The following is a 25,847-nucleotide window of genomic DNA, read 5'->3' as shown; positions in this document are numbered from 1 at the left end:
AATTTTGAAGTATCAAGGAAAACATTTCCAAAAAGATCAAGAAGAAAAATATTTTGAAGTATCAAGAAAAACATTTCCAAAAAGATCAAGAAGAGAATTTTCACAAAGCCCAAAATGTATTTTTCAAGACACTTCAGATAGAACTCTAAGCTATTGTATCATAAGCACATAGTAAGGCACATTATAAGAAATTATAAGTAAATACACAGTAATTTAAATATTAGACATTATAGTGGTATAAAAAACTTTTGAGGTTTAATTTTTCTTCCCCCAAAGATGACCTTAACAAAAATAACTTCTTAAAAATCTGTCAAACCATCATAGACCTGAATATTTTCCATAAGATTGTAAACATTTTATTCTTTAAAGCAATGTAAAAAATTCTTTAAAATCAGGACTATTTTCTTGTCTTATTTTCTCCAAAGTACTATTACACAACATCACTTCATAGTAAAAATAAGACATCAAACTTCCATTCCATGGTTAAGTCAAGCTAAGTCTCTGATACCACATCTTGAAGAAACTTGTCAAATATCTTTTACTCCACAGAGAGAAGGCACTGCCTTTTCTGTAATAATTTAACTCATATGAACAGCACAGACTTTTTGTTTTTAAAAAAAGTTATTTGTAAAGATTTGCCAAAGTATGAACACACACCCTGGTAACATAAATACTATTTAGAGGACACTCACAGTCAATGCTTGCTTTTCTTCAAGAAACCCAAGCACTATTTCACATTCAAATTAGCGTTTAATCTGTGTAGAGTAGATTTACCATTTTGTTAGAAATACTCTATGTTTGGTATATTGTAAAAGCACTCTAAAATGTTTTGTAAGGCTGATTTTGAACAAAAGCTAAAAGAACATTCTCAAAATACAATTTTAAGTAGGAAATTTGATGATAAATACTGTTGCTAAAGCAATTTCATAGAAGAATCTTTCTATGGATGAATATTAAACTTTGATCACATACTGGCAGCTAAATCAGAAAAGATGATCCCTTAATTCTTTGTATATGAATGAGCTTTTTCTTTTAAGAGACAGAGCTAGTCACAGCTGTTTCAGTCTCTATTTGAAGATTTTACTAAAACTGTGATGCAGTCTTAAAAGGGAAGTTCACAGAAAAGTCAGATTGTAGATTTTGAGAAGGAAACTCGGAGGTGATGGTTTTCTCCAAGGTCGTGATTGTGAAGCTCAATGAGAGCATGAACTGCTTCTTCCACAGAGCCCAGCTGGATAAGAGCCATTTTGCAATCTTTCCTGAAGTACAATAAAAAACATTATTAATCCTAACCAAATTTTCATTGCGCTAGCCAACACAGAAAAGTGACGCAAGTATTTTTTCAGCCACACCACACACACTGAACTTGTACAGTGAAAGAATCAGAACTAGTTATGTACCTGCTAAAATGAGGAAATAACAAAACTATACAAATTTTGCAGATCAATGGCCTACAGCCATGCCATTCTTCCATTACACTGCTCTTGAAAAAACAGGGTTGAACTAAGGCTTGAAGACCTCTAAGAAACACTTGTATTGTCCATATATATGGGATTATTCTAGCAGGAATAATCATGCTAAAATAATGCTGCCAAGCAACCTTAATGAATGTTACAGCAAATTCATTGTCATCTTTTACATAACATTTTACATACACACAGCTTTTATTTCTTTTTAAAGAAGCGAGTATTTACTTTCCTTAAACTTATCTTACTTTCAACACGTGGAATTTGTCAAAAGACTGACTATTTTTCATTTAATTATGCTAACATAGTATCCCATTTAAAATTTTAAGATTAGAATTATGATAAAAATTGTCATAGCTGTACAGCTTTTGCCTATAGATATATGCATATGGGATTTTGCCTATAGTTATACACACATGGAATTTCGCAAAAAAGCAATTAGCCATCTTCCAGGATGAAAGCTTGCTCAGCATTTTTACAAGACAACTTACTGGAAGAATCTGAAGGCTTTCACAGTAGATCCAGTACTTGCAAAAAGGTTCTTCAGATCATCAACAGTAACAGAAGGCCTATTTAAAAAAAACAAACAACCAAAACCAAAACAAAACCCCGTCAACTTGTAAAAGAGCACAGAGTTCTGTAATAGTATCAAAATCTCAATTGTGGCTTCTAAATTAAATTTGAACAGCAAAAACTATTCCCACCAACTCAAGTCATGTCAACACTTTAGACCAAACATCTTAGCTTTGACACTAAGATTTAGCACCACAGTGTGCTACAAAAATATTTCAGATACACTTTACTGGTTTTCATCCTCCCCCATTCCTCCCTCACTTAAATTCAGATTGCATAAAAATCACTTAAGATCTTAACAGGTACTTTCAGAAATACCTTTCATCTTGTAATTACTGCTAGTGTGCTTCACATATTTTCAATTTCAAAAGTTTTCTCATTTACTTAAAAAGCTATTTTCTAGATTTTTTTTTTTCTTTTCTTATTTGGACAAAATTCCATAGTTTTCCCTTTTCTCTCCCTGCACAGCTGCCGAACAAAAGAAGCCTGTAAAAACTTATGTTTGGCTGTCACTCTACACATTGTTGACAACATTCTAGATAGGAAAAAAGGTTGTTTCGGTTTTAAAGAACACGCGTCTTAATACATTTTTTTTAAAACAACTTCCCCTCTACGTAAGAGGTCTGAATTCTGTAGAAACTGTTCTTTAAAAAGTGTCAGAATGATTAAAAACTGTATCTACATTAAATAACAATGCCAATGATGAAGTTGATGTAATGTAAATCCAGTACATTATCTCAAAAACCATGTCTTTAATCTTTGTAAAAATTTGTAACACAGGACTTAATATGTGAAAAACAGATCATATTCTCAAGAAAATGTAAACTGTATTAAAACTCGTAAAGAAGAGCATTCAATCAGTTATCCTCTTCGCTAACAATAAAAAAGTGACAGTTAAAGGATTCACTTATTGTTAATTACACAAGAGAATGACCCAAATTCTCAGGAAACTGTAAAAGGCCAAGGAAATTTAAAGCTTATGTCAGACTTTGTAACTTAAGAACATAACCTAAAAAACATCATCTTTCCAAGAAGATCACACAGGTAGATACTCACGGGATGTTGGAGAGATGCAGGGTGGCAGATGGAGGAAAGATATTTTGGAAGTTCTTAGAGCCAGGCTTCTTAAAGCGATGTAAAGGGCTATTGCTATAGTCCTTTGTCAGACCTTGGTCTTCTTGTCCCTCACGAGGAAGTTGAACTGTCTGGTGTTTTGAAAGAGTAGCACGGAGGACCCTTCCATAAAGCCTCTGTCCATTCAAGTGGCTGATAGCTAACCAGTGGAAATACAATTTGAACAGGAATGAAGGGAGGGGAAGGAAAAAAGGATTCTTTGAATACTAATATTGTCTTCTATTTAATGTCAGATTTCACGTTCTAAATTGAAACTGCAACTTCCACGTCTACTAGGTGGGCTGTCATAATATTATATTTAAAACAAGTATAAGGATGTAATATAACCTCCAGTCAAAATGCAACAAAAATGCAAAACAGCATTTTGATAAAGAGCAGTTGATTATTCTTAAACAGCTAGATATAGGATAAACTACAGGAAAATTGTATGATGTATTAGCAAAATAAACTACAGGAAAATTTTATGATGTTTGAATTCTAACATTTACTAGATTGAGATTTACAGGATTTTTTTTTTAACCACTAGAGGAAAATAATTTGTTTACATGAAAGCAAACAGATCATTATCAACATATACAAAGAAAAGTTCGTCTGTAGTAAAGCATCACAATGATGGATTTAATTTGTTGATGCTTGTCACTGACAGATGGCATATTCCTCACCTATATCACACTCATGCTAGTTTGAAACATAACTGTGCCTTAAAAATCAGTACCTAATTGAGCCTGGGTTGCATCTGCCATCTGAACCAAAGCATTTTCTTTTTTCTTAAACATGATCTTCACACGATGGACATCACCATACACACCTGTGGAAATCCAGAAAGGAAATGTGTCCAGAGCATCACTACAAACAGCACAAGGGCAAGCCTGTTCCTTTTGAGTAACATTAATGCTACAAAGAATAATCACCTCATTAAATAGGTTGGTTAGAATATTAGTATGAAGGAGAGCTTTAAAGTTTGTGTATTATTTTCTGAGGCTCAGAAATGGGGGGGGAAAACCAGGATCTTAGTTCTAAAACTGCATGTTTATGTTCAGCTTTTAAATAGTGCAACAGTGTTAAAGTCCTCTTAACAGAGGCATATTAAAATATTACTATGCCAACAAACATTGTCCTCTGCAACTAACGTACGTGCCAATTCTGTAATCCATTTCCTCTGATGCAATCTTTGTTTTTTCATCTTACTTCGCCTTCCCACTCTTTGTAGTAAAGAAATTGGACCACACACTGAAATTCTTCTGACACTGTAACCATTTTGCCTTTTTGGTACCTATGGCCTACGACTACTGACTCAAATTATTGTCATTTTAAAACCAGCACATTCTTTTGTGCATTTTCTGGACAAGAACAAAACAATGGAGCTTGCATTAAGCAGCATGTGTCAGATAAATAAAAGGAATGCTAGCCCTATAGTTTCTCAAGGTATATTTGACATATCTTACCAAATAGGATGAAAAGTCCATGTGGTGTGATGGCCTGTTTAAATGATAAAATGAGTATATTATTTTTAAAGCCATGCAAATAAAGAAATCTATTCCATAAGTGCATGGTAAACAAAAAGAATGGAAGAGATACTGCACACTAATACATAAACCTGTCTCCCCAAAAGCCATTCCCTGCAATAACTACAGTGTATAGCATTCTTGTTAATATATATTTGCTATGCACATATAAGATATTTAAACAAGCTAACCTTCAGCTCATGCATTTTCATCACTCAAGACTCAGTCTGTCATACCGAAGAAGTTATTAATATATTAAGTGGCTTAATTATTTGAACTTATTCTTTCCAAGCTAGCAGTTCATTCCCTGAAAAAATGAAAGCCATTTGCTAAACTAGAAATAGAAAAGAGCATTCAAGAACTCCTTTGTATTTTCTGAACAGTAGACAACACCTAAAAAACTAAGAACAGTTGCTTCAAAGTGTTTGCTTTGTCTTCTATTTTGCCCCCATCTCTGTACATGACCATGACATACTAAACTGATACACATACCATTTAACTGTTTATATATGAAGCATATAGAAAGTGGTATTTAAATTGTGTTCGATTAGAAGCTGTGAACATAAAGCAAAATATTGGAAGAAATAATTTTTCTTCAGTGATTTTTAATTAAATCCTTGTGTACCAAGGTCCCCAAGCACCAAAGAAGGTAATTTACACCCTAATGTAACCAGATTTTATTCAACTGAGGCAAAGGTTTTGCCAGTAATGAGTACTAAAAATACCTGGGTATCAGAAGCACTACTCACACTCTCTAGCCTTATTCCTTCTCAACTCAGAACATTTGAAATGTGTACCAAACATACCTAAATTATTTAAAAACAGAAGATACTGCAGCCTAAGTGTAAGCCCGTACCCTTTTATCATCAGCATTTAGTAATAAGGAACAATTACTGTCAATGTAAAATTTAAATGCTTCTAGAGTTTATCCTTCTGGCCCAAATATTTTAATTCAGCACAGTTTATTTAAAGACATTTCTTAACCAAATGAGACTGCAATATTTCTACTAAAAATGTTTTTTGGAAGACAAAATCAGCTAATTTAGAAGTCATAAGGGAATGTTCAAATGCGCACTGAAACCCTGCAACAGTGGAGAAATATAAATTGAAATAAAGTCAGCCAGATTTTCTGTACACAGGAAAATAAGTGACAGGGCTCAGACAACCACTACTGAAGAACAAGTGTTACACAGTTGCCAGGAAATGTGTTTACAAGAATTTATATTTCCAACAATTAATGTTGTTGTACATTCTTATTTTTTCTTTTAAGTTGAGCATTATTTAATGCATTTATGTTGTATCATGCATTGCAGCACTAAGTTCTACATGCCAACTTCTTAGATGTGATTAGTATTAATTAAAGCAGCAATGTCCTAAAAATAGCTTTGACCTATACTTCACATATGCTTATTCTTAAAAAACACACTCTTTTAAGACTCAGAGAATCATCTTGAATAATCACCTGCAGAAAGCACATCCACAGCAATCATCAGAAATTAACTGATAAGTTATTGACAAATCAAAGAAAAATTGACTTGTCTTACAGTCCTAATCGGCAGCTATTTCTTTTAATGCTTACTGTGGAACTCAGCTATAAGTACAAAAACAGAAACACAGCAATTACTTACAGATCAAAAGGAACTGGTCAACAGATTTTTAAACCTCAGTAATATGAAGATAACTTCCATTTTGCCAGTAACTCCTAATTTTATCAGTTTTATGGTTAAGTGAATCTAATGAGTGTGTAAAACAAACAAGAATTTTACATTGCTGAAGTAGAACTGCTTATCAACAGTCACGTAGAATTGTGTTTTCAGTCATGGCTTTGGTAAAACTTTTTTTTTTTTTTTTTTTAAGAGATGAACATTGCTTTTAATTAAGCACAGATCAATGTGTAATATTTGAGTAACAGGAGTAAGCTTATTAGAACAGTTTATGTCTTTTCCACTATAAAAATAACTATCCAAGTTTTGCTTGGCAATTTTACTGCCGACATATGAAAAAAATCTGTGTGGTACTATGAAAAGTGAACATGTGTATTTGTTAACTTTTAAAAATGGATTTCTTCCTCTCCAATCTGGGAAAAGTTGCAAAACTAGAAAGATCTTATCAATGTTTTGAAAGGTACTTGATTAGGTAAGCTTTTATCTCCTTTTCTCTTCCATCCTGTTTCTCTAACTCCTCATGTTTTGTAACAAATGAAAAATTCTTTAGCTTCTCTAATGATAAAGTAGCACACAAAGGAGTCATATTAACAGAGACAGCAGCAAGTTTAGCCATAATATACATTCTTTACCTCTTCAAACATTTCTTACATCTGACCGTAGACTTTTCTCTAATTACTAGCTACGCTGCTAACATAGGTTTCCTTAAGTAAATTGTGTTAGGAGGCTTTTCAGTGCTGACTGGAGTTTTTAAACCTCATCAATATTGCAAACTATCTCAAACAAGAATAGAGCTATCCTGGTTTTAATATTATCAGCACAGAGATTTCCTATCTTACTCCTTCAACTAATGTCAATTTGCAGGATTCTGGCAGTTGGTACAAATTGATACTTGCATCAGTTCCACCAATCAAACTTACTTCAGGGTTGAGGTTGCTGACTAGTAAAACAGAATTTCCTGGAACACCAGCAACACCAGGAATAGTCATCTGTCCAGATGCTGCAGATGTGGTGACTGCGAGAGAACCAAGTGCTCCAGGAATGGCTGGAACCGAAAGACCTAGAAGGGTATTAATAGCATCACTTGACATCTCAAAGCAGAAAAGACATTTTAGAAGACAAAAACAAGTTATGTTTCACAAAAACATCAATATTCAATAAAAAAATGCTTTTAAGGAATTTAGTTATTCCTAGTATCTGACCAATAAAGCAGGAAGCACCTCCCCTCCAGAGATGAAGAAACATTCAGCTACACCAACAGACCCAAACAAAAGGGGACATAAATTGCAGCCCAAGAAAAAAGAAAAATAATTTAGCACAGAAGTTTATCCTGTGTTAGAAAGGAAAAGATAGTGCTGAGTTTAGAAGACTATTTATTTCTCATTTTATAGCCAGAAAAGGGGAGACTTCCTGCTTTAGCTTTGAATGTCACTGAAGTCTTACGATTTTTAGAAAAACAGATGCTCAGAGTTTCCCCTCTTGCAGGTAATCTTTATTATGGCATTTAATTTCTTTGCTAATTAAATGACGAACTACATCAGCATATGTTTTTTATTACAGAAAGTAATTTTACTGAATGAGAAAGAGAATCAGAATGACTCAAATGAACATTGTGTTCTGACTGCTATATTTGAAAACGATTTGCTCTGAACACAGGTGTATTCAGATAGACCACTAGCCCCAAATGCAAACACCACATTTTTAGAAAATAGAAACTTACCAGCACCTTGAGCAAAGCTCATGGCTGGGGCAAACCCACCAGCCCCTGCATATGATGGGAAGATGATATTTTGGGTGCCTAGAGAGAGCAGACACATCTAATTAAAACAGATTTTAAAATTTCTAGAAAACAGAAGAGACTTCAGCAATGAGAATCAGCTTCCAGTGTTGCTATTCTGACTTCAGTCTGTGCTTACATTTCTTATAAAATGTTTGGGTTAAAAACTCTCATTGAAATCCAAGATTCTATGTTTTACAAAGACAATTTTCAGCCACTTTTGAAAGCAAATATTTCAATCAGCCTCATGTCCCTCTCTAAAACGAAGTCAGGGCAAAATGTAATTTAGACAAGTTTGAATAGGAAAGCACAGCATAGATTAGTATCCGTTAAAGTTAAGTCACCTGTGGTGTAATGTTCAACAGTTTCCATTCACACAATGGAAATGCATTCTAGAAATTTTTTGGAAGCAAATACACTCAAACACATTTTGCAATGATGAGCTACAACTATTTCCTAGATATTTCTAAACTCAGTATGGGCCAAATAATACAAACAACTACAATGAATCTGAGGTTCTGAATTTTACTAGCTATTGAGATGCATAAACTACACGTATTTTGTTTTTTAAGGAGATGTACTTTCCCAGCTTGTATTACTTCATAAATGATCAGTGGTTTTTATGGTTCTCCTGGTAATCACAAGCATTAAACAGTTTTGAAGTATCAACGTATGAAGAGTCCCAGCTCAGTGATTTTCATGTTAGTATGTGAAGTTAAGCATTACCTGGGGCAGCACAAACTTGTGTTCTAAGAGGCAGTTAGATTCAAGCTTGAGTTGTGGATTCTTTCGTATGTTAGCACACCAGATTTTTTTAAATGGGACATGTATAATCAGCAAATACATCCTGCAAGCCTGGCAATGTGTCTGTTTTACTACTCAAACCTCCACCATTGACTAAAATAGCTACATTCACTAACAGATGGTTATTGACAGGAATGATACAATACCCTATCCTTCACGAATTACAAAAACAACAAATGCAACAGACACCACAGATCAAGTATTCATGAATACTGCATCACATTACACCACCTCTTATCTGTAGCAACAAAGTGTCTTTCATACAAACAACTGAATACATTTATCACACCAAAGCAAGTCATTGTGTTCTTGAAATACACACACTGGTGCATTATACTGACAAGTTCTGGCAATACAGGTATTAATCACTTATTCACAATCCCGGAACAGTAATCGAAACATTAATGAAAAATAGATAAAGCGCTTTTATTCTGCCAAATGAGACCTGCATGTTGCACACTGATACTAAAATCAGGCACGTAGAAGTTGTGAAACAGAGCTAATGCAGAAAGATCTGGAATTCTTTGTTGCGTTTTTTTATGCATGTAAAATCATTTGCTTTATGGCTAGCAGCTAGCTTTCAAAGCAAGCTAATTCATGTATCTCTGCTTATGCTCACTGGGTGAGGGAACTCCTTAAATGCAAAACATTCACAAAATCTGCTTGTTTATAGTGCAGTATCTTTTCCACCAAAAACAAAACAAAAGAAAAAAGAAAAAAAAAGAGGAAAAAACAACTTTCAAGAGCCGTTCAGTTTTGCTATTAAGATAACTTCAAGTCTACAGAAAAACTAGATGTATTATTGTGATAGTTACCTGCTTTATCTTAAAATTCTTCATCAAAACAACATCCATTAGTAATAACATAGGAAGTGTAAGTGCTCTCATGACTCCCAAGAGCTTTTCGTCATGTCATGCAACTGAGGACTATCAGAACATGCCTATGGCAACATATGCATGTTGTTACCACTGACAGAAAGGCTAGAAGCATGCTTCTCCCAGTCTACAGCTATGTTTTTTAAAAGAAAAATATCTATCCAGCTGCTTCACTGTGACTGCACTACAAACAGATTTTTATACAGACATCAGACTCTTCTTTACACCAGCACCTCTGCTGTTCTCACTATTACAGTAAATGTTCAGACTAAAAATGAGACTGCTAGGAATGACAAGCTTGGAAGAGTGAGGGGGAAGGAAATGGAGAAGCCTTCATGTGTTATCCTCCAAAAGCACGCGTACAGTGTTATCTCTGCCCTACAAGCAAGTTTGTCCTTAATCTACTCTAATTGTACTTTCCTCTTTTATTGACATCTCAAATTGTGTAAGTCTAATTAATCAGAACACATCAGATCTACAACAGCACGTTTCCATGATGCTGTATGGCAAATCCTCAAAAAAATTATAAAGATAGTTGTATGTTACATAAAGATCCAAGGCCTGCCTTTAATGAGACCAGCAAAAACAATCAAGAAAGTAGTGAGTGCAACTCACTTTCTTAATCTATTCTAAGCTACCAAAGCCAACTATCCAAAAAACCGAAACCAATCCCAGTATCTGCCCTAGCTATCACAGAAAACTAAAGGAAAAATGGGAATTCTTTCCCAGCCCTTGGTACTGTTCTAACCAACTGGACAGTACTTAGATACCTATTCAACAGCTGAGACAGTTCTTAGCTGTGTATTATTGCTAATGGTTGTCAATAGAAAGAAAGAAAAATAGCTAAAATCGCTCAAATTGCATTGTGAGCACTTCTGCCAGGTCATCAGTTTAATCTGTTTGATGATTTGCATTATTACCAAATTGATTAAATGAGCATGCATGAGTTATTTATGTCAAAAAGGCTTCTCCAGTGTGGCCTCAAGCAGACACTGTCTCCTCTATGCCATAGAAATGACTTGTAAAATTCAATAAAGTTTCTAAAATGTTATCATTTAGAAGGTGACTACAAAACATACATAAATAAGTGTAGAATTTCTAAATTTTTTATGGTTTTGTTTGTTACAGCAGGCAGTTATCTTAAAATATCAACAAGTAAGAGCTAACACCCTTAAAACACGTATTTTCAAGCAGCTTTAGGCAACCAGTGCCAATTTTGGATGACGCCATTGACCATTCTGACATGCAATATTTATAATACTACCTGTACCAATGATATAATTTCACAGCATTTTACAAATGTAGCTTTTTGACAACACTTTGAATTTGCCCAAGAACATTCCTCATGTTATAGTTTCAGATATTAATTTATCTTGAGTAGGACTTTCTGCTTTCCGTACAAACTTTACTGGACCTAACAAACAGAAATGTATGCAAAATGTACCCTTCTACGAACCTGTTATGAAGCCAGAGCATAAATGCAACATAAAAAGCGTAATGATCTTATTGTGTATTTATCACTAAAAGTGAAGGTTTCTTACCAAAGGCAGCAGCTATGGATGGCTCCAGGGGTGGCTGGCCATCACCAGAAGGAAGGTCAAGGCGAGTGAAATCTCTACTTTTGTCATTGTTGTACTTTACCTTAAGGCTAATTAACTTGGAGAAATCAATACGCAGAGTGCAGCAGGCAGTGTAGATACTTTGGCCATCCAGAGCCTGAAGAAAAATAATTATGTTTTCAGAGACAGAACACATAGTGGCAGCCACCATTGTAAGTTTATTTTATTTTCACCCCGCAATTGTATCCAAACAGAAATTCATCTGCTGTTTTCAAGGTGCTGCTTTTAAACAGCAAGTAGACAATCATACAGCCACTATGCTTACCTAAACATCCTGTGTAGAGTACTAGTGTAGTCCACTAATTAGTAAATATTATGTCGCCTTGTGCCAATGGACAAAACATAGCTTTAAGCATGACTTGTCTTTTTAGCTGTGCTTCTAATCTTCCCTGTCTCCCACTCAATACACAATATCAGATGCTAGTAGCGATACTAATTTGGAGATTTTTATTGTATGGAACTGTCCCTTGCATAAATTGGTGAAGGGTCCTATGAGGAGCAGCTGAGGGAACTGGGATTGTTTAGCCTGGAGAAAAGAAGGGTCAGGGGAGACCTTATCACTACAACTACCTGGAAGGAGGTTGTGTGTGGTGGGTGTCAGTCTCTTCTCCCAAGTAACAAGTGATAGGACAAGAGGAAACGGCCTCAAGTTGCGCCAGGGGAGGTTTAGATTGGATATTAGGAAAAATTTCTTCACAGAAATGTTTATCAAGCATTGGAACAGGCTGCCCAGGGAAGTGGTTGAGTCACCATCCCTGGAGGTATTTAAAAGATGTGTAGATCTGGCACTGAGGGACATGGTTTAGTGGTGGACTGGGCAGTGTTAGGTTTACGGTTGGAGTCAATGATCTTAAGAGTCCTTTCCAGCCTAAATGATTCTATAAAATCCATCTTTTTAGGAGCACCTATGCTCAGAAAGATCATTGAAGTAGTATCTTCTGCCTATACCATAAAAGAATCATGTTGGATGAAGGGTGAAAAAAACACTCAAAAGATACTGGTTTGTTATAATTCTTTAATATAATCTAGACTGAAATTACGATTTCTGTGAAATCTTTAATAAAGTATAATTTATTATTAATACTGTTCTTTAAGAAAAGATGCTATTGCTAACAAAGAGGCTATAATCCTAACTACCTTTTCTAATTTTCAATATATATTTAATCTCTAAAACACATAATGAATTTACTTATTGGACTAAAGTGCAAGTAGCAATAGATACATATTCTGTGCCTTTAATTTTGAAGCTGAGAATAAAGTCAACGTCAATAACAAAAATAAGGTAAAAGTCCCATTCACTCTAGTCTTCTGGTAATTTTTTGAAAAAACTGAATGCTAAATACCACTTAATACTTAGCAGAATCTATTCTTCTATATATCTTCTATGGAAACTTTCAAATTGATTTTATTTATTTACTAATATTGAGGTGACCACATAGGTTAAAAAGAAATACAAAGTGTCTCAGGCTTAGTTTCAAGTAAGCAAGGTATTTTATTTTCTGTCCTGATTTTTTACAGTTCAAGTATCATAACGTGATAATTTGTAACACTGCTGTCCCTTCTGCAAATATCTTTGAGGTCTCAGCTCTTAATATTTAATTATCAAACTACTCCCCACTGAGGAAATTAACAACATTTTCTAGAAATTAAAATATTTAGCGATTATAAGGAAACTAATTCTAAAAGTTGTTTTGAAAAAAAAATGTATTGGTTTTATGTGGGAAGGTTTTGGTAGTGGGAGGGACTGCTGCCCCTCTGTGGGAAGAGACCAGGGGCTGCCCCGTGCTGGACAGAGTGAGTTCCAGCCGGTTCCAAAACAGATCCGTCGCTGCCCAAAGCAGAGCCCATCAGAACACTGGTGGCACCTCTGTGATAACATGTTTAAGAAAGGGTAAAAACCACTGTGCAACAGCTGGGAGAGAAAGGAGCGAGAAAAATGTGAGACAAACAACCCTGCAGACACCGAGGTCAGAGAAGGAGGGGGAGGAGGTGCTCCCGGTGCCAGAGCAGAGATTCCCCTGGAGAAGATCATGCTGACACAGGTTGTCCCCCTGCAGCCCACGGAGGTCCACAGTGGAGCAGATATCCACCTGCAGCCCGTGGGAAGGACCCATGTTGGAGTAGTTTGTGAAAGACTGTTTCCTATGGGGAGGATTCATGCTGCAGGAGGAGAACAGCGTGAGGAGGAAGGAGCAGCAGAGACAAAGTGTTATGGATGGACCGCAAGCCTCATTCTCCATCCCCCTGCACAGCTTGGGGGAAGGAGGTAGAAGGGTTGGGAGTGAAGTTGAGCCTGGGAAGAAGGAGTAAGGGTGTGCGGAAGGTGTTTTTACTTTTATTTTTGTTCCTCTATCCTACTCTATTTTTAATTGACAATAAATTAAATCAATCTTCCCTAAGTCGAGTCTTTTATAGCTGTGATGGTAATTGGTGAGCAATCTCCCTGTCCTTATCTCGACCCACGAGCTTTTTCATCTTATTTTCTCCCTCTGTTCTGCTGAGGGAGGGGAGTGAGAGCAGCTTGGTGGGTGTCTGGCAGCCAGCCAAGGTTAACACACCACAGAAAATGTACCTAAAGTAGGTGAGCTTTTCTTCAATACTGAGAACATGCATTTTAAAAATCAGGGTACAGCTGGTTTGAAATTAAGACGCTTAAGGTGAAAACATTGATTAATGTAAATTTCTCACTGAAATTCAAACAAGTAAAACATGTAACATTCATCTAATCTCTGGGCATTTAACTACACTACTCTTAGTATTGAACCTCACTGAAAATATTCCATTTAGTTTGAAAGGCAAAAGACTTTTTCGTCAGCTAGTTACCATCACTCATCAGCTCTGATTTTTTTTCTGGTAGACTCATGCAGGTCTTGGGGTGTGTGCTATACATTTATGTTTACAGTTGATGATAGAGTGTTATCCTCTTAACTAATGAAGGATGTCAAAGTTATTCATGTGCAACAACAGTGTTAGAATGATGAGAAGTCATAAAGTTAATGATCAAGCTATCCCTAATGTTCCCTATTTATCTGGGGAAAAACAAAAAAAAACAACAAAAAAAAAATCAAGCTGAATATACTACACTTACCATTTTGGCATAATATGCATTCATTGGGTCAGCATACTGGAGCAAAGCTTGGAATTGATTGTTCTTAGTGAAGGTGATAATCTTCAAGACAGATCCAAATTTAGAGAAAATCTGAGAAGGAACAAACATGAACTTTCAGAAACAATGAATAATACAAGCACACTAAAAACTAGCATTTTAATACTTCATATAAATTTCTGAAAATTATTTCTTATGTGAGACCTGAACAGAAATGGAGTGAACTCAGAATTTTGTTCCAGGTAAAAAAAACAATTTCAAAAGAGGCTACAAAAGATGGGGAAGAAGGATAAAATTTCCTTAAAGATTTAGCGATGACTGTTCAACTAAGAGCAGGGGAGGCCAGCCCAAAGAAGCATTTGTCCCATGTCTGCAGAGAAATTGTGGATAATTAAAGTTGAGGTTTGAGAAGCGGACTTTCACAAGTCAGTTGAGATGGGAACTGCAAACTGCTTTTCAAAGTATCCACCTTTACGTTCTGTACTTTAAACAAATTCTGCAAATTTGGTTACCAAAAATACATCTTAAATAGTTGCTGTGCCTACAAATTAATTACGCAGACTCACTGTCCAAACTAGAAGACAAAGAAGGAAAGAAGCAAGACAAGACCTAGTTTGGGACCTACCCCTCTAATTTACAACTGAATGGTATTTAATTTATTGCAAATGCAAGCATTGCAGAAAAATTTTAAAAGGTTGAAATTAAATGTATATCACTCAGAATAAGAGTATGCACTACATCAAGGTGTCTATACAAAAGCAAAGCCACAAAGAATGAGGACAAAAGTATAGCTACCATGCAAGTGCAGAAAAACTATGTCCAAATTAACAGCGGAAGAGGAAAGGTGAGTTTGGGAAGTAAGTACTAATAGTTTTAGAGAAAACTGTTAGAATCGATACAAAGTCAGGAAAGCAGAACCCCCCAGACAAGTATTAAGCCTGGAATGGAAAGAAAGGACAGAGATAAGGACAAGCACCTCTTGCCAGCCTATTAGGCCTAGAATAATGGATACAAGACACACTGTCCTAACCCTTTGTGCCCAGTTTTTCAACCTCTCAGAAACAAGGTTTTTATGCTGCGGTCATCATTTTGTGGTAGAAATGTGGTAGAAGGCAGAACAGAAACCTTTTTCACAGCAATTGAAAATTAGCCATTGAGTTCCTGTTCACAAAGCACTTCCCCTTAAGAAAGGCCTAAATACTGCTTCTGAACATATGCTTTTTCACATTTATCCACAAGACCAAATAGACCTTTTTTAAGATAATTAAATTCAATGTATTCCTATATGGTTTTAAACCTAAAAACCACTGTATATATCAATTTTGTTTCTGCAAAGAAACGATGAATATTCTGTTTCTTATAATAAATATTTTAAGGTGAATTGTGGTATAAAAAAGGCGTTAGTTTCTTGACAAGCAGTTATAACTTACAAAATATAATCAAATTTTTGGATGACAGCTTGCCTAATAGTGTTCCATATGATGCTATACTTATCAGTGAAAATTTGCATTTCCATTAACCTTACCACACTTATAAAGTAATATTACATTGTAGCTATCAGGCACAAAGTGCTGCTTTAATTAGAGGAGATTGTCCCCTCCAAATAAGCTCCCTTTTCAAATATTGCTTAATTTTCTAGACCTACTGCAAAAGTAGTTGAGTGAGGGTCATTGGGCAATTCAAAGACTGAAAGTGTAGTTCTGCTGCACTGAAGTAAATATTAATCAAATTAAAGTAAATTAACATGAATCTCCTCTTCCACTACCTGCTTAGTAAAAAACAAAAAACCAAACCAAAACAAAAAAACCCACACAAGATTAGATCCAGGAATTGCTATTGCACTATTAAACTAGTACAGCTCCCATAACCGCAGAAGTTTGTTCTCAGGCTATTCTGAGTGCACTAATAATCCTAAACAGTTGACATAGTATTTGCACAAGTTCAATAATGAGTGAACAATACTCATAGATACAAACAAAAGTTTAGATCAGGCAAATTGCTACATCAAAGTGACAACTAGTATACCAGTTAATCAGTATCATGGAGGGGAGATACAGAGAAAGAGGAAATATTAAGAGGTAACAGGAAAAATACAGTGTTGAGATGCTAGTAGAGCAGCAAAAAATCTTCTTCCAGGACTACAGGTTCTTGTAAAAACATCCCAATTATTTTAAATTGCATTAATTCAAGAAACTCATATTTGGGCATTGCACAAATTTACTAGTAATTACAAAAGCTTCAAGTATGAAATCCTTTGCAATATCTGAAAAAAGTATCGGCAAATCCTTCAAGCACAAAGAAATAGTCTTGTAAAGTTATTGTTTTAAAACTTAGAGTTCTCAACTGCATAGCACAACCCCTAGTAGGAGTTATGGTAACGTCTTTCATAGCTATAGCCCACCACTATTCCAGGCTTTCAGAGGTAGTTAAAGTAAATGGCATTCTAACAGTTGATGAACAATCAAAAACATTTGTCCAAGCCACTAAACTTGTATATTACATCACTTGCATTGAATTATAAAAGGGAATATAAAACGCTAAAACATAATCCAAACTACAAAAGTTACTCCGTATAAAGACTGCTAAAATATTGGTCCACAAGTTCATAACAATCAGTATTTTGACTAGCTCATCATGTGGGCATAAATTAGAAATAACACCTCAAGTTTGTTGCTGCTTCCACAGAAACCAAGGAACTAAAAGAAATGAAAGACAACATGAAAAGCTGAATACAGAAGTTCCGCTTACTTTGATTTTTTGTGCAAAACTGATTCAAGCCTAGATCCCTAAACTGCAACAAAACATTTTAAAGTGACAGTCCTCATTCAAACAATTAAGCATCCACAGGTACTTTTAAAAAAAAAAAAAAAAGTTAATGGATTTACAATGGCAACATTGAAACAGATTTTAACTATTATTTTTAGCAATCCTCATTACCTGGTACAGCACTTCTAAAGTGACAGGGTAGAAAAGATTTTCGACAATTATTCGAAGAACAGAACCTTGACCTGGAAGGAGCCCACCTTCAGCAGCAAGAGCACTTGTAATAGCCAGGCTTCCCGACTGCACAGCATTCACAGCTTGCAATGCAGCTTGGGCTCTCTGAAATCATGACACAGTGGAGACCACAATTAACTTACACACATACAAATCATTCAGATCCAAACAAAGTTCTCTCACAAAGAAAAGCATGTAAAATGCAAAAAATATATTCCCTTTATATGATTATGGATTCAAATCCCACGTTAATAGGTAAGTCATACCTCTTCCGTCCCTTACCCCTCCCCAAAAGAAGTCAGATCATATTTTCAGAGAATTACGACTTTTTTTTTTTAGTTAAACTGTTTCTACTTTGTAATGCCATATAGACACAATTTTGTTTTGATTAAGTAAGCTTTTGTCATTCTAGAGATTTTCCAGCAAATCAATATGATGACAATATTGTAATAGACTAACAGTCTATTACACTAACACTAACCAGTCAGTGTACCAAAAACTATTTGCTCTGCTTTATTAGGATTTCATTCTCCTCAGGAACTAAGTTTTGCTGGGGATAAGCTTAAAGCTGCATACCCCACTCTTTTTTCCTAAGCCAAGCTATCAACCACAAAAAACACCTTTAAATCTCACTCCTCAAACTGCCTCACTGGGACTTTGAAAATCTCTACGCTTGTTTTTGATGGGCTTTCCTCAAAAAGGTCTTCAGACTACCTCTGAGAGCACTATGAAGAGATGTTCCTTTCCAAATGTAGAGTTGTGACTTGAAGTCATGTCTCAGTAACACTATTTCCTTGGAAGATGGGCTAAACATGGCACACGCTATAGATGTTACCCAGCTGCAGAAACATGTAACCCTGCAGAATAATCTGTACTTCAGGCCTGAGCCTAGACACTAGGTCAGTAACATAGTGTTCAGTTGCTCTGCTAGGGTCTCTAAAATTTAAATAAAACTCAAATGTAAGAGTCATAAGTGCAAAAAAAAATTTTTTAAGTAGACAATGTTGTTTCTATAGAAGAAAAGCAAGTGTCATGCAGTGAGTTGAAAATACTCTGAGAAACGGATACAAGGAGTCTTATTTGCAAATATAAGTATAGTTTTCCTGAGGCTGTTACATACACCACATCCTTAAAAAAAATCTTGGTATTTTATTTGGTTTTGGAGATAACAAACCAATCCAGCAATCTTGAATGAGGAAAGAGACAAATAACACTTATCAGATTGACAAGCTTGCAAGATTTCAATGACTTTTGCATCAGCACAAATTAAAAATGAGCACTGATTTTTGCCCCAATCACTACTTGCAACATTCTTACAGAAAACAAAATCGTGATACACACATCATGTTATATAATTTATGTATCTAAATGGCAGGTCAACTGCAATTCACCCAGGAATCCAAAAATCCAAACGGACTTCAACTACAATATGATGATGTGTGTACTTTGATCTTCTTGTGCAAAGAGTATTTCCTTGTTTAGAGATTAGGATTTAAAGCAGTCATCTGCAACGTTCAATTCATATTCTTGAGAAATCAATTTTTAGTACTTAGGAAGAAATTAATTCTGGTGTTTGGCATAAAGTTACACATAAAACTGATGTCTTGTCAGTGAAAATATCCATTTTATTGGATCTAGGGTTCTTCTTAGAATAGAGTCAACATTAAAAAAGATAACACTATTAAGAATAAACTTGAACAATTTAAAGATGATGATTTGCTATTCCTGAGTTTGGCAAGGCCCTGAACAGTGCCAACAACACAAATCTTACAAAAGCAGGTTACATGACCTCTCACAATAACATCTATATCTGATAAAGTAAAAAGCTTCAAAAGAGCTGCTTTTTGGGCAGAAAGCGGTTCATCAGCTCGGTTTGCTCTTCTATGTGTTCTTCAGATAGCATCTACAGACCCCTGATTAGCAATTAACTTTAAGAAAATACAAACATATAAAATTGAAGGGGTATGAGGTTTTTTAGTATTCCTGCTACTATATTATGGACACAGTAAGAGGGGAAAAAAATCAGGACTAATTATTCAGAGAAAAGATTTACTGGAGAAGACATGATACTTTCTTCGTATTCTGAAGCTACTGAGAGCTGTTACCTAATGTTAAAACTTAGGAATCGCAAAAGTTCTTTCAAAAGAGAAACATATGTAAGCAAGTATTCCTAAGTAGTGTAGAATATAATAGCAGGGTCACCTACAGCAGGATGCTCAGGACTGTTTCCAGTCAGGTTTTTAACGTGTCTGAGGATGGAGACTCCACAACCTCTCAGAGCAACCCATTCCACTGTTTGAACATTCTCACAGTAAAAAAGTTTCTTCTTAAGTTTAAGTGGATTTTTCTGTATTTGAATTTATGCCCATTGCCTCTTGGGCATCCCTCACTGGGCACCATTGAAAAGAGTCTGCTTCCACCTTCTTTACTCCCCCCTCACCACCATATTTGCAGACATTGGTAAGATACCCCCAAGCCTTCTCTTCTTCAGACTGAACAGTCCCAGCTCTCTCTGGCTCTCCTGGTGTGACAGATGCTCCAGTTCCTTAACCACCTTCATGGCATTTTGCTGGATTTGCTCCAGTATGTCCATGTCTCTCCTGTACTGAGGAGCCCAGGACTGGAGACAGCATTCCAGATGTGTCGCATCAGTGTTAAGTAGCGGGGAAGGTCACCTCCCTCAATCTGCCAGCAACGCTCTGCCTTCTGCAGCCCAGGAGGCTGCTGGCCTTCTTTGCTACAAGGGCATGTGTTGTCCACCAGGACCCCCAGATCCTTCTCTGCCAAGCTGCTTTCCAACTGGTTGACCCCAGTGTACAATGGTACCTAGAGTTACTCCTCCTCAGGTGCAGGAGTTGGCATGTCCCTTTGTTGAACTTAATGAGGTTCCTCCTGTCAGTCCATTTCTCCAGCTTTTCAAGGTCCCTCTGAATGGCAGCACAACCATCTGGGGTGTCAACTACTCCTCCCAGTTCTGTGCTATCAGCAGACTTGCTGAGGATGTGCCCCATCCCATCATCCAGGACATTAATGAAGATGTTAAGTAGTACTGGACATAGTATCAACCCCTAGGGTACTCCACTAGCAACTGGCCCCCAGCTGGACTTCGTGCCACTGGTCACAACCATTTTAGCCTTTCAGATCACTTCACAGTCTACTTATCTAGACTATATTTAATCAGTTTGTCTATTGGGATGTTATGGGAAACAATGTTGAGAGTCTTACCAAAGTCAAGATAAACGACATCCACTGCCCTCCTCTCATCCACCAAACCAGTCATCTCACCATAGATGGCTATCACACTGGTCAGGAATTACTTCCTTTTCAAAAACCCATGCTGACTTTTCCCAATCACCTTCTTGTCCTTAGAATGTTTGGAAATGGTTTCCAGGAGTAGTTGCTCCGTTACTTTCCCAGGGACCGAGGTAAGGCTGATCAGCCAGTGGTTCCCCTGGATCCTCCTTCTTGTCCTTCTTTAAGATAAAAGAGAGATTTGCTTTCTTCTAGTCCTCAGGAACCTCCTCTAATTGCCACGACCTTTCCAAGACTGTAAGAGTGGCCTTGCAATGACATCAGCCAGCTCCCTCAGCACTCATAAGTGCATCTCATTAGGGCCACAGACTTTTGTTTATCCAGTTTGTTTAAGTGTTGCCTAATGAGATTTTTCTCTACTTCCTTCATCAAGACTTTCCCACTGTTCTCAGTTGCTTGGTATTCCTAAGAGCAAGTCCTAACCACTCAAGACTGAGGAGAAGGCATGCAGAACTTTTCCATGTCCTTTGTCACCAGGGCCCCTGATCCATTCAGCAGCAGGCCCACATATGTCCTAAATTTTGGAATTTAGGGAATTCTGCTGCTGATACACTTTGAGGAGCCATTCTTGTTGCTGTTCACATGCCTTGCCAGAGACAATTCCATGTGGTCTTTTACTTTCCTAACCACAACCCTGCATGGTCAGATAATATTCTTCCTGAGTCACCTGTGTGTGATTCTACCTTTTCTATGCCTCTTTTCTATGTTTGAGTTCAATCAGGAACTCCTTGTTCATCCAAGCAGTCCTCCTGCCACCTTCACTTAATTTCCTGCTCATCAGGATGAACCATTCTTGAGCTTGTGCTCCTCCACAGTAATTTTACAGATATTGCGAAGTCCCTGTCTGAAAGAAGCTACTGCTTAGATAACAAGAGAGAGAAATAATATCTATCAGAATTTGACCATTGGTATAGTGGAAAGTAGTCTGTTTATTTACTAATGTTGTGGTTTAACCCTGGCAGGCAGCTAAGCGCCAAACAGCTGCTCAGTCACTTCACCCCAGCAGGATGGGGGAGAGAATCGGAAGGGTAAAAGTGAGAAAACTCATAGGTTGAGATAAAGACAGCTTAACAGGTAAAGAAAAAGCTGCACGTGCAAGTAAGGCAAAATAAGGAATTCCTTTACTACTTCCCGTTGGCAGGCAGGTGTTTAGCCATTTCCAGGAAAGCAGGGCTTCATCACGCCTAACAGTTACTTGGGAAGACAAACACCATAACTCCGAACATCCCACCTTCCTCCTTCTTCCACCATCTTTATATGCTCAGTACGACGTCATATGGTATGGAACGTCCCTTTGGTCAGTTGGGGTCAGCTGTCCTAGCTGTGTTCCCTCCCAACTTCTTGTGCACTGACACTGGCAGGGCAGTGGGAGAAGCAGAAAAGGCCTTGACACTATGTAAGTATCACAGGCTTACATAAAATTAACTCTATTCTAGCCAAAATCAGTACACAACTCATGTGCATAGGTTGCAATATTATACTTACAGCCTGATTAGGTAGATTGTCAGTCTTAAGTTCTCTGTGATTGGAATACTGAATATAAACAGGCTGACTGCGGAGGTGAGGTGTAGCAGGAGTATAGTAGTTCACCATAGTAACAGCAGCTTCTTCAGAAGCCATTTCCAGAAATGCCTGCAACCAATATATAGAAGTTTTCAGTGTTGTTTTGTTTACAGGAGAGAACAAAGCATCAAAACACCATTTATTCCCAATTCCATTCTCACTAGAAAAAGATCATGTGAAAAAACAGTACTGATTTACTCAGCATTAAAATGCATTTGTGTGTGCATCTTTATGGGAATATTTGATTTGATTTGTGGGTTTTCTTAAAAGGTGTTACATTGTAAGCACAGTAAGTCATTAAAGAAGAGGTGGAGTAAGTATGACATATGGGAAGCAATGCTGCTAAATACGACACTGCTAGTGAATTATTAGATTCTTGAATCCAAGCACTATTACCTAGGTGGCAGACACACATACTGATTGAGAAAGTAGGAACAGGACACTGAACATCTACCAGTTTGTGCATTATATTAACCCAGCTCAGTGTTCTAGACAATTTTTGAATGAATGCCTATTATTTTTAGGATTGCAGTGTTTATTCATGATGTGAACTACCCCATCACATCTAAAAGGATTAAAAAAAAAAAAAAGCAATTTATTTCACATTAAAAAATTAACATGCATATATTATTTAATCAGGCAGGTTATTTCAAGACATATGTCAACATTAATAGTAGACAATGTAGTTCATCATCATCTATATATTCTTACATAAGGTGGATATAATGTTTAGCAATATTATTAACAGTTACTAGATAATTGTTTAATACAAAAGTATATTCAAAACTTAAAATAAATATCAAGACATCCTTTCACATTTGAAAATATGAAAATCTTGAACTATCAATGAAGTATTTAGAGACTGTTGCAATCATTTCAGCCAAACGCAATACCAAAAGGGTCATAACATGAACCACATCTTCAGCCTTGCTCTTATAATTGAAACACTGAAAGTGACATACCTGACTTCTTCCTTTTAGCATCAAAAGGTTGGTTACTTTGCCAAAAGGGAGGCCTAATGAAATAACTTCTGCTTCAGTAACATCACTTGGAATTTGACGAAGATGAAGGACACGTGAAGGCGAGCATGGTGATCTGTCTCCTTTAAATTTCTTCTTGTCATTCCCATTTTCTAAAATATTTTAGGGAGGAGGATGGACAAGCAAAGACAAACTTATTGCACAGTATAGATACCAAAACCTAAAAGAGATCAACTGCTGTCTCAGCACTGACATTGAGTTATCTGTAGCTGTTTGAATCCTAAAGAAGGGCAGTTCATATATAACAAAGGACAGTTTAAGACGACCTCTTCAGCTGTTCCAAATCTCCACTGCAAGGGGAGTGAGTGGTGTGTTTGTTTTGCTTTGGTTTGAGTTTGTTTGCTTGTTTATTTTCTTGTGTTTTGGGTTTTTTTTTTTTTTTAAGTCTTACAGACAGAGAGGCCAATAACTTCTTCCCAAATGCCCATGTAACATATTTACAAAATGTTAATTACACAGAAGAGGGGCAAGTAGTAATTGGGAGGTAATACATTCCTTTTTTTTATTACTAACTTATCTTCCTGCATGGTATGTTTCTTAATTAGATTCAGTTGCTACCTCAAATAATTTTTTTTTAATTTTATTAAAGAAAGCCTACTGTCCCACATGACTGTAAGTTTTAAAAAGTCTTTGAAAAGGATAGACAGCAGTGAGGCATGAAATCCGTTCAGATTCTAAAGTCCTCCACTTTGGCAAACTGCCTTTTTTTTTTTTAACATATGCCTATTTGGATCTTGTAACAGGTAAGTGACCAATGGTTATATTTCAAGGAGATGACTTGGAGTCCTTGAGAGCACTTTTAAGCAGAACACCTAGAATAGGCACGTTGTTCTAGAAGCTATCACAATGCAGTAATAACTTAAAGTAGTAAAAATGAAATTCATTAGCCAAACTACAGATCCCAGTAAGAGATTCTCCTAAAGCAAGCTAGAGAGGCTAATGAGATTTGGTGAAAAAAAAATCCTAAACTGAGAGGAAAGACAGCATATTTGATGGAAATTGTATTGAAGTCTAACTGCATACCACTTAAGTTAAAGGAAGAAACAGCATTCTTTTTTTACTTATGCGCCACAAATAGCTTCACTCCAGCAAAAGAGATAGCCTTAACACCTCATGTGTTGCATTTAGCCTTCCAAGGAGAATAACAAAAGATTAGGAAAAAATATCTGCATGAGCTTAGTAAGTAATTTTGGATTTTGCTGTAGGTTTTGAGTAGAGTCTAAGTCTGAGAAGATGTTCACACAAGTCACTCTGTATAAGGATCTTTACAGAGGGTTTTTTTACTAGTGGAGGTCTGTTAAACTCCAAGTTAGATGATCTAAGGCTCAACCATGGCTCATTCATAAGCCAAGTTAACTAATTCCCCCACCCGCAAAATAGAAAAGTCTGTTATGCACTGATTTTTCCATCAAGAAATTTTAAATGGCCTCACGTGCTGTGTGTGTATTCTGTGAACATGTGACACACTTGTTGGGGATGAAACTTTAAGACAAACAGAAACATATTAAATGCATATCAGCACAAGCCACGACAAGATATATTACTATTAAAGCCTAACAACCCATCCTATTTTGTACATACAGTGTACATCCTCTATTTCACTATCTACCCACTAGCTCTAGTTATCTGGCTTCTGGACAGTGACCAACACCTAACCTAAAAATGCTATTAAAGTGCTTCTTTTCCTGTTGTAATTATATTAAGTTTTGTGCAACTTTAGCTAAGTCACTAAATCCGTAATAAAAGCTATCACTCATTCCATCCAAAGTATAAAGACCTCAGCATTTTTTAAACCATGCTTCTTTCTCCAGCTATTGTTTGATATTAATTTTGATGCAGAGTGGTAATCATGTGTTTTTTCTAGCATCTAAATTCCAAAATTGATTCAACAATTCCTTAAGTAATTCCCAAGGTGTTCACCTCTTCCGAATTTTACACTCAGTTGGGTGAAAGCAAAAAATGCTTTCAGACAGACAAAGATAAAAGAAGCCTTATGAACAAAGTGAAAATTGGGGCCTGGTGCTACCAACGGAAGTTCATTACAATCATGATTCATGACTGGTACAAATATATTTCCTAAGTGAGAAGCCTCAGATCAAGAAACCCAAAACGTATTTTAGACATGTGACCCACCAGACGAAAAAACCGCTGCAGGTGAAGCAGTTGTATTAGGTAAAGAGATGCATCTCAACAGAGATTATATAAAACCAAAATGAAGTATAGAGTTATCAATGAGAATCAGAGGTTTTTTGGATTTCTTAGGAGACAAACACGTCTATCTTATTTTAAAGTTTAATATCATTTAGACACCCTGGACATCACTATGAAGGATCAGTGGTTGCACTGCTAATTAATAAAAGCCACTTGAACTCAGTACAAATTTATATTCCTTGCCAGCTGGTTTCTTCTTAC

At 36.3% G+C, this 25,847-nt stretch overlaps 1 protein-coding gene across 2 annotated transcripts in view; it reads right to left on the bottom strand.

The window, feature by feature from the left end:
- Window positions 1–233: 233 nt before the first annotated feature.
- The window catches only part of PTBP3 (polypyrimidine tract binding protein 3), a 57,293-nt gene continuing 31,679 nt past the window's right edge, over window positions 234–25,847 (bottom strand). For both annotated transcript variants that reach the window (XM_075137531.1, XM_075137530.1), the window contains 12 exons: window positions 23,358–23,527; window positions 22,318–22,464; window positions 17,461–17,625; window positions 14,506–14,616; window positions 11,340–11,514; window positions 8,063–8,140; window positions 7,263–7,402; window positions 4,619–4,652; window positions 3,889–3,981; window positions 3,096–3,312; window positions 1,958–2,035; window positions 234–1,259 (listed from right to left, as the gene is read on the bottom strand). In XM_075137531.1, coding sequence (XP_074993632.1) covers window positions 1,127–1,259; window positions 1,958–2,035; window positions 3,096–3,312; window positions 3,889–3,981; window positions 4,619–4,652; window positions 7,263–7,402; window positions 8,063–8,140; window positions 11,340–11,514; window positions 14,506–14,616; window positions 17,461–17,625; window positions 22,318–22,464; window positions 23,358–23,527 — 1,541 coding nt within the window. In that variant the 3' untranslated portion in view covers window positions 234–1,126. The remainder of the gene's footprint in view (window positions 1,260–1,957; window positions 2,036–3,095; window positions 3,313–3,888; window positions 3,982–4,618; window positions 4,653–7,262; window positions 7,403–8,062; window positions 8,141–11,339; window positions 11,515–14,505; window positions 14,617–17,460; window positions 17,626–22,317; window positions 22,465–23,357; window positions 23,528–25,847) is intronic.

This window comes from Calonectris borealis, chromosome Z (assembly GCF_964195595.1).
Source record: "Calonectris borealis chromosome Z, bCalBor7.hap1.2, whole genome shotgun sequence".
Classification (NCBI taxonomy): Eukaryota; Metazoa; Chordata; class Aves; order Procellariiformes; family Procellariidae; genus Calonectris; species Calonectris borealis.
This window is presented reverse-complemented; position numbering and strand designations above follow the sequence as displayed.